Source organism: Aquarana catesbeiana, linkage group LG02, assembly GCF_042186555.1.
Source record: "Aquarana catesbeiana isolate 2022-GZ linkage group LG02, ASM4218655v1, whole genome shotgun sequence".
NCBI lineage: Eukaryota > Metazoa > Chordata > Amphibia > Anura > Ranidae > Aquarana > Aquarana catesbeiana.
Window position 1 is genome coordinate 21,864,925 of NC_133325.1, and position 14,714 is coordinate 21,879,638.

Sequence of the window (14,714 nt, forward strand, 5' to 3'; positions counted from 1 at the left end):
ATTTCATAGACAACCATGCCAGTGTGGAAGGAAAAGTCAGGAAGGGGGTGGGAATGGGTAGGGGAGGGCCAGATATGGGGGGAGCGAAGAGGGTCAGGCTTCAAGGACAGATTTTAATACCATGCCCCACCCCCCTCCCCAGGCCTCTCCTAGAACCTCAAAAGAATGTGATCTCAAAATTCCCACAAAGCTATATACAGCTGGCAAATAGTAATGTGATTGGACTTTTGATAGGAGTCCCCCAGGTCAAGACAGGGGTGGCTACAGCTGGGCATTAAGGCCTGACCACCCTGCACTGCATATAGCGTTGTGTGAGTTTTGTTCCTGTGTCCCCATTAGGGAAAATTTCAATTAATGCTTTGTTATGTCCAATACCCATCAAACAGCCAGGAGGGGGGGGGGGGGGGGGAGTCACCCAAAACGGGGACACATACAGTACTAAAAAGCTGAGAAAGGCTTAATGGCTGATTTTTGCTTGGAAATGCCCTTAACTTATCTTTCGCTCTCAGTGAAAAATGTTGCCTCTTTCCCTTTTCTTCTGTGCCCTGTACTGGCAGAGCTGAGTAACAGACACACCCCTTATGTATTGCAGAGGAAGAGAAGGGAGTGTGTCAGAACAGCTGGGTTATTGAAAATACAGCCTCTTGCCCTTCTCTACAGTGCTCTGTACTGGCAGAGCTGAGTAACAGACATTGTAGAGGAAAAGAGGGGGCGTGTCATAACAGCTCTGTTACTGAGAGCACTGGCTCCAACTCTGGAAGCTACTAGCAGAATGCCTGCCTTCTGCATCTTCTTCTGTGACAGTGACTGAATAGTCACCAACAGTTCCTGGTCTACTTATGAATGATAGCTAGAGGGATGAGCTCCCGATCATGTGACCACTGCTGCAGCCACAGTGGTCACGTGATCTGGAAGTTGTTTCCTGTTCCCTTTTAGGACCCAGTTAATGGGCCATGTGGGCCAGAAGGGACTAGGGAATAGAGGACAATAAATTTAACTGGCAAAAAATAAAAAGGAGGAAGAAAGTCTTTAAATGTTCCCTCTCTGGGCAATGATCCTTTAAGCAGAACAGAACTGATGATCACAGAACAGGATCAGGGTCATTTAAAGCACTGTATTCTAAGCGTCAGCTAATTGCCAGAGCAGCACTCTGCCAGAATAAAATTAGGAGGAATTACAGGGAGATCACTGATGCTTTGGAAGCAGAAAATGGCAAAAAAGGAATGAAAAAGCTTTTCTAACCTGTTGTCTGGCACGGAAGCATTAAATAGAGAGTCGGAAGACAGTATTAATCTACAAAGCGCATGAGGAACCGAAAAGGGCACGTCAACCTCACACGCCCATACGAGATCCCGCCGCTCTGCTGCGGCCCTTTTGGCAAACAGTTCCCAAGGAAAACTGTGAAGCCCAGAGACGGCGCTGTGCAAAGTGCGTAGGTTAGCGGCATGCACCATCACCGTTTAAGGAGTTGGAGCCGAGAGTCGCTTATGCTTGTTACCTGCTCAGCTTGGTCCTTTTTCGTTGCTTCCAACTGTTCCATCTGAGAAACGCGATACAGGAAAATGAACAAAAACAAGTAAATACATGACTGCCTTCGTAAATCACAAAATACATGACGCTGGAAACCCAAAGCTAGGCACACACTTTACAACCTAATTGTACCGTGTTACCTAAAACTATGCAGGGTGACCTCATGACTAACGTGGCCTTAGACCCCTGGTGTCCAATACGGCCCACCACGTCCTGGGCATTTGGCAGATTGGCAGTCATTAACGCATTTTGCTGGGAATTTACTGTCACTGACATCAATGTTGGAAGGTATTGGGGCTTGTTTACATTTGCTTCAAAAAAAAAAAAAAAAAAAAAAAAAAAAAAAAAAAGTGGCATTGGGACGCGTTTTTAAAGCACTTTGAATAGCAATTAAAGCTCCTCCCACTAAATAAAATGGTCATCTTCCAGTCCTGATCACACATTATGTTTGCTTTACTTAAAAAATTGACATTTACATTAAATAGTTACATAATACTGTCACAGGGATCCAAAAGATGCCACTGCCCGCTGCGTTAGATGCCTTTCACACTGGGGCGCTTTGCAGGCACTACAGCGCTAAAAATGGCACCCTGAAAGAGCCGCTGGTGTCTTTCCAATGTGAAAGCCCCGAGGGCCTTCACACTGGAGCGGTGCGCTGGCAGGACGCTAAAAAAGTCCTGCTAGCAGCATCTTTGGAGCGGTGTATACAAAAAGAGTCCTTAAATAGTGCCGCAAAATTGACGGTAAAGCGCCGCTAAAAATAGCAGCGCTTTACCGCCGACGCACCCACCACCCCAGTGTGAAAGGGGCCCTTATACCTAGCATATATTTTGCTGAACTATTTTTTTTTTTTTAAATTGGCACCATAGAATAAAATACCCAGAGAATGAAGATCCAAGAGATTGGAAGACTAATGAAAACCCCTTTTAACCAATTGCCGACCTGCCAAAGTAATTATACCGCAGCAGGGCGGCACGTTCACATACATGTACGTACGTCTTTGTACCAGCTCTGGGTTAAGCGGGCACAGAGCGCCCCTCCTGTGACCGTCACGTCAGCTGAACAGAGCGGATTACAATGACTGGTAACTGGGTCTCATGCGATTGCTAGGAGTAGTCATAGCGATCACATGATGCCAATGTAAACAACCAATCATGAATGGCGTTCCAGTCATGAACCAGCTTGCTTACTGTCGTAATCTGTGTATGGCCCACAACAATCACACGCAGGCTACTTGCAACATGTGGTTAGGATTTCCCACCACTAGAAAGCCATAATAAAAAAAAAAAACCTGACATGGGTTCTAGACATTCCCGTGCCATACTTTTTTTTTTTTTTTTTTTTTAATTTTTAAGAGTACCTGTAGCCTATGGTTTTGTAAAAAGGTTGTGCATTACTACCAAAACACATTGTTTTAATTTATTTAATGCCACAAGGACCTTCCTAACTAATGAACGTGTTACCTGGGCAAGCAGCTTCTGCTTTTCTTCTTGGAACTTCTGCCGTTCATCCAAGACCTTAGACTTTGTGTGGTCATACTTGCTAGTCACAGCTTCCAGTTTTTGGCTGAGTTCATCAACTTGTTGCTTACTTTCAGAAGTTGTCTTTTCATAGCTCTGCTGTAGAGACTCAATCTCCTTGTGGTGTTTCTCTTTGATCTTTGACAGCTCTGTCTCCGTCTTCTTGGTACTTTGATCAGAAGCCTGGGACAAGGACCTATTTTCAGTACGTAGCTGCTTGTTTTCCTCCTGGAGCTTAGAGATCTTCTTGAGGTTATCATTGCTCTCTTTCTGAAGGGTTTCCAGAGTCACTTCCTTTTGGGATAAGGACTCTTTTAAAGACAAGAGAGAGGCCACCTCCGACTTGGTCTTTTCCAACTCTGTCTTTAAACCCTCAGACATCTTTTGGTTCTTTAGCAGTTCCTCTTTGTATTGGCTCTCTCTTCGAGTCTGCTCGGTCTTCATTTCCTCATAGCTGCTTTTAAGGGATGTCAATTCCTCCAGCACATGTTGAGAGTTGGCAAGTTGTTGCTGAACAGCAGACATTTCTTCTTCTTTCTTTGAACATTTTTCCTGCCAGGTTTTAATGTCTTGCTCAAGTTTTGCTATGGTTTCATCTTGAGAGGACAGTTTTTTCTGCAAGCCTAAAACAGATGAACTCTGCTTGTCTGCTTCTTGCTTGTAGCTCGAAGTATCAACATTTAGACTGTCAATGGCACTTTGCTTCTGAGCAAGCTCTTTTACAGATACTTCCAGCTTTTCTTGAACTAGTTTTAGCTGCTTTTCAAGACCATTGCTTTTGGTGGACTCTCTCTCAAGCAACTCTTTTGCCTCCAAAAAGTTCTTCTCATTGGTGGCAAGTTTAGCGGTCACATTCTTCAGCTCCTCTTGCATAGTTTCCACCTGACCGGTCTTCTTCTCAATTTCTTCCTGTAGTTTTGATACTTGCTCTTTTGCTTTGGCTAGAGATTTCTCCTCATCTTGAGAAGATGACATGACACGTGACAGTTCCTTGCTGGATTCATTCAAAGCCTTTTGACTTTGCTCTAACTCCTGAACTTTGTGGAACAGCTCGATTTTTAAAGCTTCCAAGGATGATTCTTTCTCAGTTTGCAGCGACTGAGACTCCTTTAGCTGTTTGGTAAGCTCACTTGTCTTCTGGCGCTCCTGCTCAATCTCAGATTCCAAAGCCTGGAGAGCCCTTTGCCACTGTTCTGATGAGGATGCATTTTTGGAGGCTGCAAGTCTGGCCTCAGCTGCTTCTTTGTGAGCCAGGTTCATACGCAACTCCCTGTCTTGCAACATTCCCTCTAGATCTTTAACTCTACTCTCCAAAGAGTTTACCACATTTGCCAAAGCTTGCAGGTTCTCGCGGATTGTAGCATTTTCTTGAATTTTCTCCTGGATATCGCGCCCCAGTCGCTGTATCTCATTCTCTTTTTCACCAATAGTTTCTTTCAATACCGTAATCTCAGACTCTGTGGCTTTTATGGTCTCTTTAAAATGCTTCACCTCTTCTTCATGCTTTCCAACTTGTTCTTCAAATACTTTTAGCCTGGTCACCTCTTCATGGAGCTTGGCTGAAGATTGTTTTTCCAGCAGTAATGACTCATCCCTTGCAGCAACTTCCTTGGAAAGTCTCTCCAGCTCACTCTCCTTCAAGGTAATGAGGTCAAGAGAACGGGAGAGCTCGTTTTGAAGAGCCGAAAATTCACTTTTATGCACATCCACAGATTTCTGTAGCTGAGCCTCCGCTTCTAATTTATGGGTTTGCTCAGTTTTTAGGTCTGCAATGGCTTTTTCCTTCTCCTCTCGCAACCGAGACACAGAATTGTCTTTTTCCTCGAGTTTTTGTTGGTGCTTCAGATTTGACTCCTCTAGCTCTTTCCTCAATAGTTCCAGCTGTGTGGAAAGAGCCTTGGTCTCATTTTCCTGCTCTTTAAGCGTAGACTCCATACTCGTAATTTCAGATTCCAATGACAGAATTCTTTCAGATTTCTGCTCTTCAAACTTTCTTAAAGTTGATTCCAGCTCTTCTTTTTTCTGCTTCTCTTCAGAAAGCTCTTTGGACAGCAAGGCAAGATCTTGCACTGCATCACTGCGACTCTTCTCCAGCTGTGAAATTTGCTCAGTTTCCTTCTCCTGAGCTAATTTAAGCTTCTCCTCTGCAGACTGAACTGACTGAAGCAGATTTTTCTCTGCGGTTTCTTTTTTCTTAAGTTGGGTTTTTGCAGCCGAAAGCTCAGATTCCAGGTGAGAGAACTTCTCCAGTTGGGAAGACATGTCCGTCTTTGCTTTGGCCTCTATTTCTACCACTCTAGACTTCTCTATCTCCAGCTGTTGGCAGACTTCTTTATAATCCTTTTTCAGTAATTCAATATGCTTCTCTGCCTGGCTTGAATTTTCAGCAATATCTTTCCATCTGCCCATTTCCTTGGTCACCTTTTCAATCTCTTCCTCACGTTGTTTAATTATATCAGAGGTTTCAGACAGTTTGTGCTGCAAGTTCTTACTGTTTGCTCGGTGTTCCTCCTCCATTTGGCGAAGCTGGGATTCCAGTCTCTTGGTAGCAGCTTTCTCCTCTGCAAGCTCTGCGATTGTTTGGTCTCTACTCTCACTTAGTGACTTCACATCTCCCTCAAGAATGGAATTCCTCTTCTTCTCACTCTCAAGTAAGGCTGAACGTTTTTTCTCATTTTCCAAGAGCTCCTCTAAGTTTTTAACCATGTCCTCCAAGGACAACAACTTGTCTTTAATTTGGCTATTCTCTTCACTCATCAGCTCCATCCCAGACACTTTTTGCTCATAGATTCTTAACTTGGCTTCTTGCTCGGCAAGCTGCGTTTTTAGCGACTCCAAAACTGCTGTATGAGACTTGCTCTGGGCATCATTCTCTGTGTCAAGATGCTGGCATTTGGCTACCAAGCCTGAAATGGTATTATCCAGTTCCTCGACTTTTGATGCAAGCTCTGCTTTTCCCCTTTTCAGATCTTCCACCGATGCCAAACTTTGCTGATGATCTTTTTTCAAAGACTGACAGGTTTGTCTCAACGTCTGTAACTGTTCTTCTTTATCGCTTTTATAATCGTTGAATGCCTTTAAGGCAGAGTCTCTTTCACCCGCAATTTTATCCCGTTCTTGTTCCAAACTTGTCATTTTTTGGGTGGCTCCATTCAGTTTTTCAGTTAGTTCTGTCGATTTGCCTTCAGAGATGGTCAGACTGCTGCTGAGATGGTCTACCTGATGGCCGAGTTGCTCAATGTTCTTTCTTGAAGACTCCTCTTGTTTTTTCAAGGTGTCCATCAGCTGCGCCCTCTCTCTTTTCTCTTCTTCTACTTCCTGCTGAAGAGAGGAGAGCGCCTCGTCCTTCTGTGCCAGAGAAGCCTTCAGCTTTGTGATCTCCAGCTTGAGCGTGGTTATCTGACACGTCAACCTTTCTTCCTGCACCCTGGCTTCCTGATCCTGCTTCTCTTTTTGAAAGGCGATTTCTGACAGAGAGGTCTGCAGATTGGTGACGATGTCCTGTAGTTGAAGCTTCTCTGATTCAAAGCGAGATCTTTGCAACTCTACCTCTGCCACCGCAGCCTTCTTCTGTTCTTCCAACTGTGTGATCTGGGCCTGAAGCTCCGTTGATTTAGAGTTTAGCAATGTGACCTCTTGCTGTAAATTTTCCAGCTAGAAAAAAAAAAAAAAAATCCAGGTTAGAAATAATAATAATAAAAAAAAGCCAATGTCAATATTTTACAGGAGCTGCAAGCATTCAATGTGTGTAAAATTAGCAAATCATCACTACTCCTGGAGGTATCTCAAAAATTGGCACTAGTAATGGGCAATCTCAGCGTCACAATCCATAATTTAGTGGTAAAATGTAATGCCTGAAACACGGGTAAAAAACAAACAAACACAGATGAAATATAATAAAAAGGTAACAGTTTTACCTGCCAAAGGATTTGTATTTGTTCACCCAACCCTGGGATTTTTACAGTTCTACCACACAGTACTGCCCTCTCTGGCAAGGCAGGAGACTTTTTGTTCTCTGGTGCAGCTCAGTGACACCTACATTTTTTGTCCCTCCCACCACCTACGAATTGGACAGTAAAAGGAGAAACAGCACAATAAGGAGCTTACCTCTGTCATGCTGCTCCATCCTCCTATAAGCATGCTCCTTGTTAGCACATGAGCACTACAGCACAACTGATTGGCTCTTCATACAGTCTTTAACTCTTCCCATCTGAGCTATGGTGTGGATGGACAAAAAAGTCAAATATAGGAGCTTAAAACTGCAGTTATAAAAATAGGATTTTTGTACCCCCTGTACCTTTTGTAGAAAAGCAGCATCAAGAAATAGAGATCATAAAACACAGTGGGGTGGGATCCATGTTCCTGAAAGGACTCAACGGGATGAAAGATTTTGAGGCGAGTACAAAAATCCTACAAAATAAAATCACAAACAAGATGGCAACGATCCTTAGCATGAGGACATCACACATCCTGTAACTCCGCCTACGCGATTCGTCACATGAGGACGCCGTTGTTGGTGATTTGTTTTGGATTCAATATGCATATCAGTTCCTTTATCATGCGAATGTATATAGCGTGCCTACAGAAAAGAATCAAACCCCAACCCCCCCCCCCCCCCCCCTCCCTTTAAAATAATCATTTTTTGTTGCTTTGCATCCTGAAATAGACAGACACACTTTTTCCTTTATACAGCTGTAGTTGGAAAAATAAGCACCCTCCTAAAAATAATTTGTAAACTCAGCCAGGTGTAGCTATTCACCTTCTCAACGGCCCACAAAACCATTTGACATTCAACTGTTATCAGCTGTGGACATTTTGATTAGCTTAGCATGAGAAGAGCTTTTCTGGAGCATTTCAGTCTCTGGTCGTGCAACTGAAGCAAACAATCAACTATGGGTGGCAATGTGCTGTCACCAGGATCTCCGGGATAAAGTTGTGGACAGGCACAAATCAGGAGATGGATATAAATAAAAGCCAAAGGGTTTATCAATGCCTAGAAGCAAAGTCTATGATTAGGAAATGGAAGGTATTTGGTACAACACAGATCCTTCCTGGATCAGGACGTCGCTGCAAACTGGATGAAAGAGCCAGGAGGAAACTGGTCAGAGAGGCTACCAAGAGGCCTACAGCAACTCCGAAACAGTTGCAGGAATTTATGGCAAAGAGTGGTCATTGTGTGCACGTGACAAGATCACAAATTCTCCACAAACGTGGCTTGTATAGGAGGGGGTACAAGAAAAAAAAAAAAAAGCCACTTCTCAAGAAAGACCACATGCAGTCACCACGAGCGCTGCCAAAATGCACCTTGAAGATTTTGAGGTCACTTGAAAAAGGCGTTACGGTCAGATGAGATTAAAAAAAATGTAATTCTTTGGCCTCAACAACAAATGATGTGTCTGGTGGAAATCCATTCAAATAACATCATTCCTACATTAAAGCATGGGGAGCACAATCCCCCGCTATGGAAGGGGGCAATCTCCCGCTAAGGAAGGGGGCAATCTCCCGCTAAGGAAGGGGGCTGATATCATGGGATTGGGGGTTAATATCCTATTATGGGGATGTTTCACTACAGCAGGGACTGGAGCACTTGTCAGGATTGAAGGAAAAATGGATGGGGCAAAATACCAAATTCTTGAGAAAAATCTGCTGCCCTCTGCCAGAAAGCTGTCAATGGGATGAGGGTTTACCTTCCAAAGCACACAGCAAAAACAAGCACATAGTGGTTGAAGGAGGAAAAGGTGAATGTCCTTGCATGGCCTAACCAGAGCCCAGACTCAAACCCCCATTGAAAATCTGTGGAATGACTAAACGGTCACCATAAAATTTAACTGAACTTGAGCAGCTCTGCAAAGAAGAGTGGGCAAATATTACAAAATACAGCTGGATAAAACACACTGTCCTCATTTCAGGCTGCAAAGCAACAAAATGTTATTGTAAAAGGGGTGTGTGTGTGGGCAGGGGGGGGGATATTCAATACCCATTGTATGGTTTTTAATAAATGTGTTTTGTTTGTTTTTTTTATACTATACCATGAGGGTGTTAGGTTTGCCTTTTATGGATGTCCCTAAACTACTAGTGAGGAGTGAATCTGGGGCTGCTACGGCCTGGAGGAGGCTGTGGGACCCTGGAACGTACAAGAGTCTAAAAACTAATCATCAAGCGCTATTTGACAGCTCGACTAGGGCTGGGAGATTTTCTTAAAAAAAAAAAAAAAAAAAAAAAACCTCGATTCACGATTCGAATCGAGTTTTTTTTTTTTTGGAAACTGCGCCGGTCCCGAAGCCGTGGCCTCACCTTAAAACTCCTTTGCCCGCAGCTCTTCAGGCCCGGCGCGGTGACCGCGCCGGTCTGGAGGCGCTGCGGGCATGAGCTTTTAGGCAAGGCCGCGGCTTCAGCCTAGTCCGCGGCGTCCGGCCTCGCGGACTAAGCCGAAGCCGTGGCCTCACCTTAAAACTCCTTGCCCGCAGCTCTTCAGGCCCGGCGCGGTGACCGCGCCGGTCTGGAGGCGCTGCGGGCATGAGTTTTTAGGCGAGGCCGCGGCTTCGGCCTAGTCCGCGGCGTCCGGCCGTAGCCGCGAACTAGGCCGAAGCCGCGGCCTCGCCTAAAAACTCATGCCCGCAGCGCCTCGGGACCGGCGCGGTGAAAGAAAAAAAAAAGAAAAAAAAAAATCGATTTGCTTAAATTTTGAATCGATTTAACCTCTCAACTCGATTCAAGATTTAAATCGATTTTTTTCCCAGCCCTAAGCTCGACATATAGCAGGTCAACATGATTTGGCAAGAGGCTCTGTGTGCTCACTATTGGTGGATGGCGTTGAAGGATTACACTGAAGTCTCTGAACTTCTCTCCAACTCTACAGGCTGGCATCCATCATGAGGATTTTCCAAAAGATGGGAAGAAAGGAATTCTGTTTCTTGGTGTCAGAGACTGAACCAGCTTTTCCCACGATAACAGATTGTTGGGAGGCCGATGTCTGATGTGAAACTTGGCAAAGCTTATTACCTTAATGAAGGCCAGCATCGCAAAAGCTGAGAATAGGATGTCTTCTGGACTGGGGAGTTCGAACCTGAGACCAGAGAGTCTGAAGTTCCTCCTGTGTAAACAACAGTCTGGCCTGAGATATATTCAGTCTAGACCCAGATACGCCAAGCGAAGAGTCAGTTTCAGTCACGATTTCTAAAGTTTCAAGATCCACCCAAACTGCTGTACATATCTGAACCAGGGGTCTCTGAAGATTCTTTACCAAGGGCTGGTTTATTGCTCTTCAGACTTTAGAGGGGGGCCAGACTGCGGGCAGTGGGAGTAGAAAAAAAAAGTCCTAGAGTCACTGGGAGTAAAAAGTGCCCCATCTTTGGTATTAGGGGAAGGAAAAGTGCCCCATCATTAGTGTCAGTGGTGGAAATAGTGCCCCATTGCTGGTGTCAGTGGAAGGAATAGCGTATCGTCTCAGTGGAAGGAATAGCGCCCCAAAAAGCCAGATAAAGGCAAGCAAAGGGCAATAACTGGCCCCTGGGCCACAGTTTGGAGACCACTGATCTGAACAGTCAGACACATTTGTTAGACAGGACCTGCGTTGACTTATCCCTCAACAGGGGGTCATCCAAAATATCCCTTCAATGAGGATGTAAGGGCCTCCACAGCAAAGTATAGGAATCACCAACAAGCTGGAAAGTAATCACTTTTGATATCCACAAGCCAGAAAATCTCCCTAGTAAAAAGGGAAGAAACAATAGATTTGGGAATGGTGAACAGGACGGAGTAAAACCTGTAAACTAGTTCTCTTCTGGGGTAATGACACTCTGCTCCAGAGGATCCAAGGAGAGACCGACGGGGAACTGCTAATATGTATGAAAACTGAGGTGGGGGAAGGGAGTATAACTCAAGTTTGTAGCCCTTGATGCCTCCTCCAGCATGCAGGCATCTGAGATGAAAGCTGTCCAATCACCTGCAAAAGGTTGGAAATCCCCCCCCCCCTATCCTGCTCTGGTAAGCAGGGGCACATCATCATGTAGAGGAAGAACTGCCTTGAGGATTTTGGCAAACAGAGTGCCATACCATGCAGATGGAAAGCTTGAAAGACCTCTACGAGACGGTAAAGGAAGTAGAAAAATAAAATGGACATTTAACGCAAGTGCCATGTCTATTTATCAACATGAGGCTCATACGAGATGAGACAGGGGGCTTCCAGCAAACCATGACAGTTGTAATTTAACACAACAGCCATAAGCTCCATGTGTGCAATAAGCAAGGGATCAACCTCAGCAGCAGGTAGATCTCTTCTGATCTGACCAGTCAGACACGGTTTGGCAAAGTAAGCTCAGAACCAGAATAGGTAGAACCTGCCCGTGAGAACAGAGCTCTGAAGAGGTCTTCCTAATGCTTATAGGTTGGATCCTTAACCACTTGCCACCCAGGCCAATTCTGACATTTTGCTAGAAAATGACATGGAACCACCAAACATGTTTTTTTTTTTTTTTTTTTTTTTTAGCAGAGACCCTAGAGTACAATGGTGGTATTTTTTGAACACACAGAAAAGTTATCCCAATTTTTTTGAATAATGTGAAAGATGAAGTTACGCCGAGTAAAGAGATACCAAACATGTCACACTTCAAAATTGCACACGCTCGTGGAATGGCGCAAAACTTTGGTACTTAAAAATCCCCATAGGGGACGATCTCAGCTTCCCAGCCAAGGCAGCGCCGTTTGTTTGAATGCAAAGGCCAGGTGAGACGCCATAACATCGCGCCCGGCTTTCGAACAATCAGACCATCTGGTCCACTGGAATTCTCTATGGTAAACATACGGGACCGGCGGATCCTGTCTCTGACTCACCGATGGCATTGGTGAGTCAGTAGAAGCACCAGAGGATGGCGGGAGGGGGGATATCCCCTCTCGCCGCCCGAAAGAACGATCAAGCGCCTGAACAGCTGCTATGATCGTTCTTATGGTTAAGGGAATCACTGGCTAAAAAAAACAAAAAAAAAAACAAACACAAAACCACAATGCCTGTAGCTGCACCCATCATTCAGATATCCCCGCTCAAAGTCAAGGACGTCACATGACGGCTGGCGGGCAGGAAGTGGTTAAAGACTTTATCCCTATCGGTAAAGTTAACCAATTCCGGACCAGCCGCCACAGTTTTACTGTGGCAGGTTGGCTCCCCTGGGCAAAGCGACGTTACCTTATTTTGCTTTGCCTTTTGGCCACTAGGAGGCTCGCTCGCCGGGCACCTGCAACCGCTCGTAACAGAGCGAGAACCGGGATCACGTGTGTGTAAACAGATCCCAGTTCTCTCAGGGGAGAAGAGACTGATGATGTGTTCATACTGATTTATCTGTCATCTCTCCTAATCAGTCCCATTCTCCCCCCCCCCCCCCCAGTTAACTTCTTGATCGTCCCCTAGTGTTAACCCCTAACCTGCCAGTGACATTTACACAGTAATCAGTATATATATCCATCCGTCATTACTAGCAAAAAATAAAAATGCCATAAATCTGTCCCCCATTTTGTAGATGCTATAACTTTTGCTCTAACCAATCAAAATATATAGAAAAATACATATTCAGCCTAAACTGAGGAATTTTTTTTTTTTTTTTTTAATTGGGATATTTATTATAGCAAAAAGTAAAAGATAGTGGTTTTTTTTCCCAAAATTGTCGCTCTTTGTTTATAGAGCAAAAAAATAAATAAATAAAAAGAAAAAAGTTATATATAAAATCACAGAGGTGATCAAATACCACCAAAAGAAAGCTCTATTTGTGGGGGGGGCGTAAATTTTTGTTTGGGTATAGCGTCGCACGACCGCGTAATTGTCTTTTAAAGCGACGCAGTGCCGAATCGCAAAAAAAAGACCCGGTCATTAAATCGGCGTCACCATTTTTATCTTGGTGTCCAAAAACTTGTCAGAATTGACTCATGCTGATAGCAGAGGAAGGAGACGACAGCAGACAGAAATCACACTTCATGCTCTGGACTGAGATACATACACATTATAGAGGGATATGCTTTGTTCATATTTCATGAATGGCGTTTAACCACACCTAGACCACCCATACATTATATATGTATGTGTGGACGGTTATATACCATTATGGCAGCACCTAGCTGCAATAACCCCGTTATGTGTGTTTACACAATGGGCAACCCTCTCTCTCATAAATTGGTCCCAGTGGTGGATTTGCCACTTGATCACTTTTATGGGCGGCGGGAGAGGTGCCACCCCTCACCGGAGAGGTCAGTAGTGCCAGAAACTATCCAATGGTGTGATGTGCAGGAAGTCAAACGAGGACTCAACTCGACCATGCCCTTTTTTTAAGTAACAATGTAAAAAAAATGTTTTAAAGCACCCCCGTCCCCGCGAGCTCGTGCAACAAAGAAAACGCATACCTAAGTCGCGCCCGCATATGTAAACTGTGTTCAAATCACACATGTGAGGTATCACCGCGATCGTCAGAGTGAGAGCTTCTAAAGGATGATGCACAAGAAAGCCACTAACAGTTTGCTGAAGACAAGCAGACCAAGGACATGGATTACTGGAACCATGTCCTGTGGTCTGATAAACTTATTTGGTTCAGATGGTGACAAGCGTGTGTGGCGGCAACCAGGTGAGGAGGACAAAGACAAGTGTGTCTTGTCTACAGTCAAGCATGGTGGTGGGAGTGTCATGGTCTGGGGCTGCATGAGTGCTGCCGGAACTGGGGAGCTACAGATCATTGAGGGAACCATGAATGCCAACATGTACTGAAGCAGACCATGATCCCCTCCCTTCAGAGACTGGGCCGTAGGGCAGTATTCCAACATGATAACCACCCCAAACACACCTCCAAGACCACCACTGCCTTGCTAAAGAAGCCATGGGAAAAGGTGATGGACTGGCCAAGCATGTCTCCAGACCTAAACCCTATTGAGCATCTGTGGGGCATCCTCAAACGGAAGGTGGAGGAATGCAAGGTCTCTAACATCCACCAGCTCTGTGATGTCATCATGGAGGAGTGGAAGAGGACTCCAGTGACTACCTGTGAAGCTCTGGTGACCTCCATGCCCAAGAGGGTTAAGACAGTGCTGGAAAATAATGGTGCCCACACAAAATATTGACACTTTGGGCCCAATTTGGACATTTTCACTTAGGGGTGTACTGACTTTTGTTGCCAGCGGTTTAGACATTAATGGCTGTGTGTTGAGTTATTTTGAGGGGACAGCAAATTTACACTGTTATACAGGCTGTACACTCACTACTTTACATTGTAGCAAAGTGTCATTTTTTCAGTGTTGTCACATGAAAAGATAGAAGAAAAGATTTACAAAAATGTGACTGAGGGGTGTACTCACTTTGGCAGATACTGTACATATATATTAAAAATGTATACACTATTCATACATTTTGACTGATTATATATATTATATATATATATATATATATATATACACATACATATACACATATACACACACACACACACACACACACACACACACACACACACACACACACACAATATTACACAGTGTATTTTTAAAACCCCTTTAAGCTTAGAGCCCATTTAAAGTTTTATTTTTACCTTTTCTTGGAAAATAAAGTTTTGCCCATTTGTAAAGGGCACTTTCACACTGGGGTGGTTGGTGAGAGCGTCGGCGGTACAGCGTCGCTAGTTTTAGCGGCACTTT

General features: G+C 44.5%; 1 protein-coding gene and 1 long non-coding RNA gene across 2 annotated transcripts in view; one reads left to right on the forward strand and one right to left on the reverse strand.

Annotated features, from left to right (window-relative positions):
• Positions 1–14,714, forward strand: part of LOC141126696 (uncharacterized) — an 885,136-nt gene that overhangs the window by 446,371 nt on the left and 424,051 nt on the right. The window lies entirely within an intron of this gene.
• NUMA1 (nuclear mitotic apparatus protein 1) overlaps positions 1–14,714 on the reverse strand; it is a 96,980-nt gene that overhangs the window by 36,709 nt on the left and 45,557 nt on the right. Inside the window, 2 exon segments of the mRNA XM_073612652.1 lie at positions 1,499–1,540; positions 2,994–6,704. Coding sequence (XP_073468753.1) covers positions 1,499–1,540; positions 2,994–6,704 — 3,753 coding nt within the window.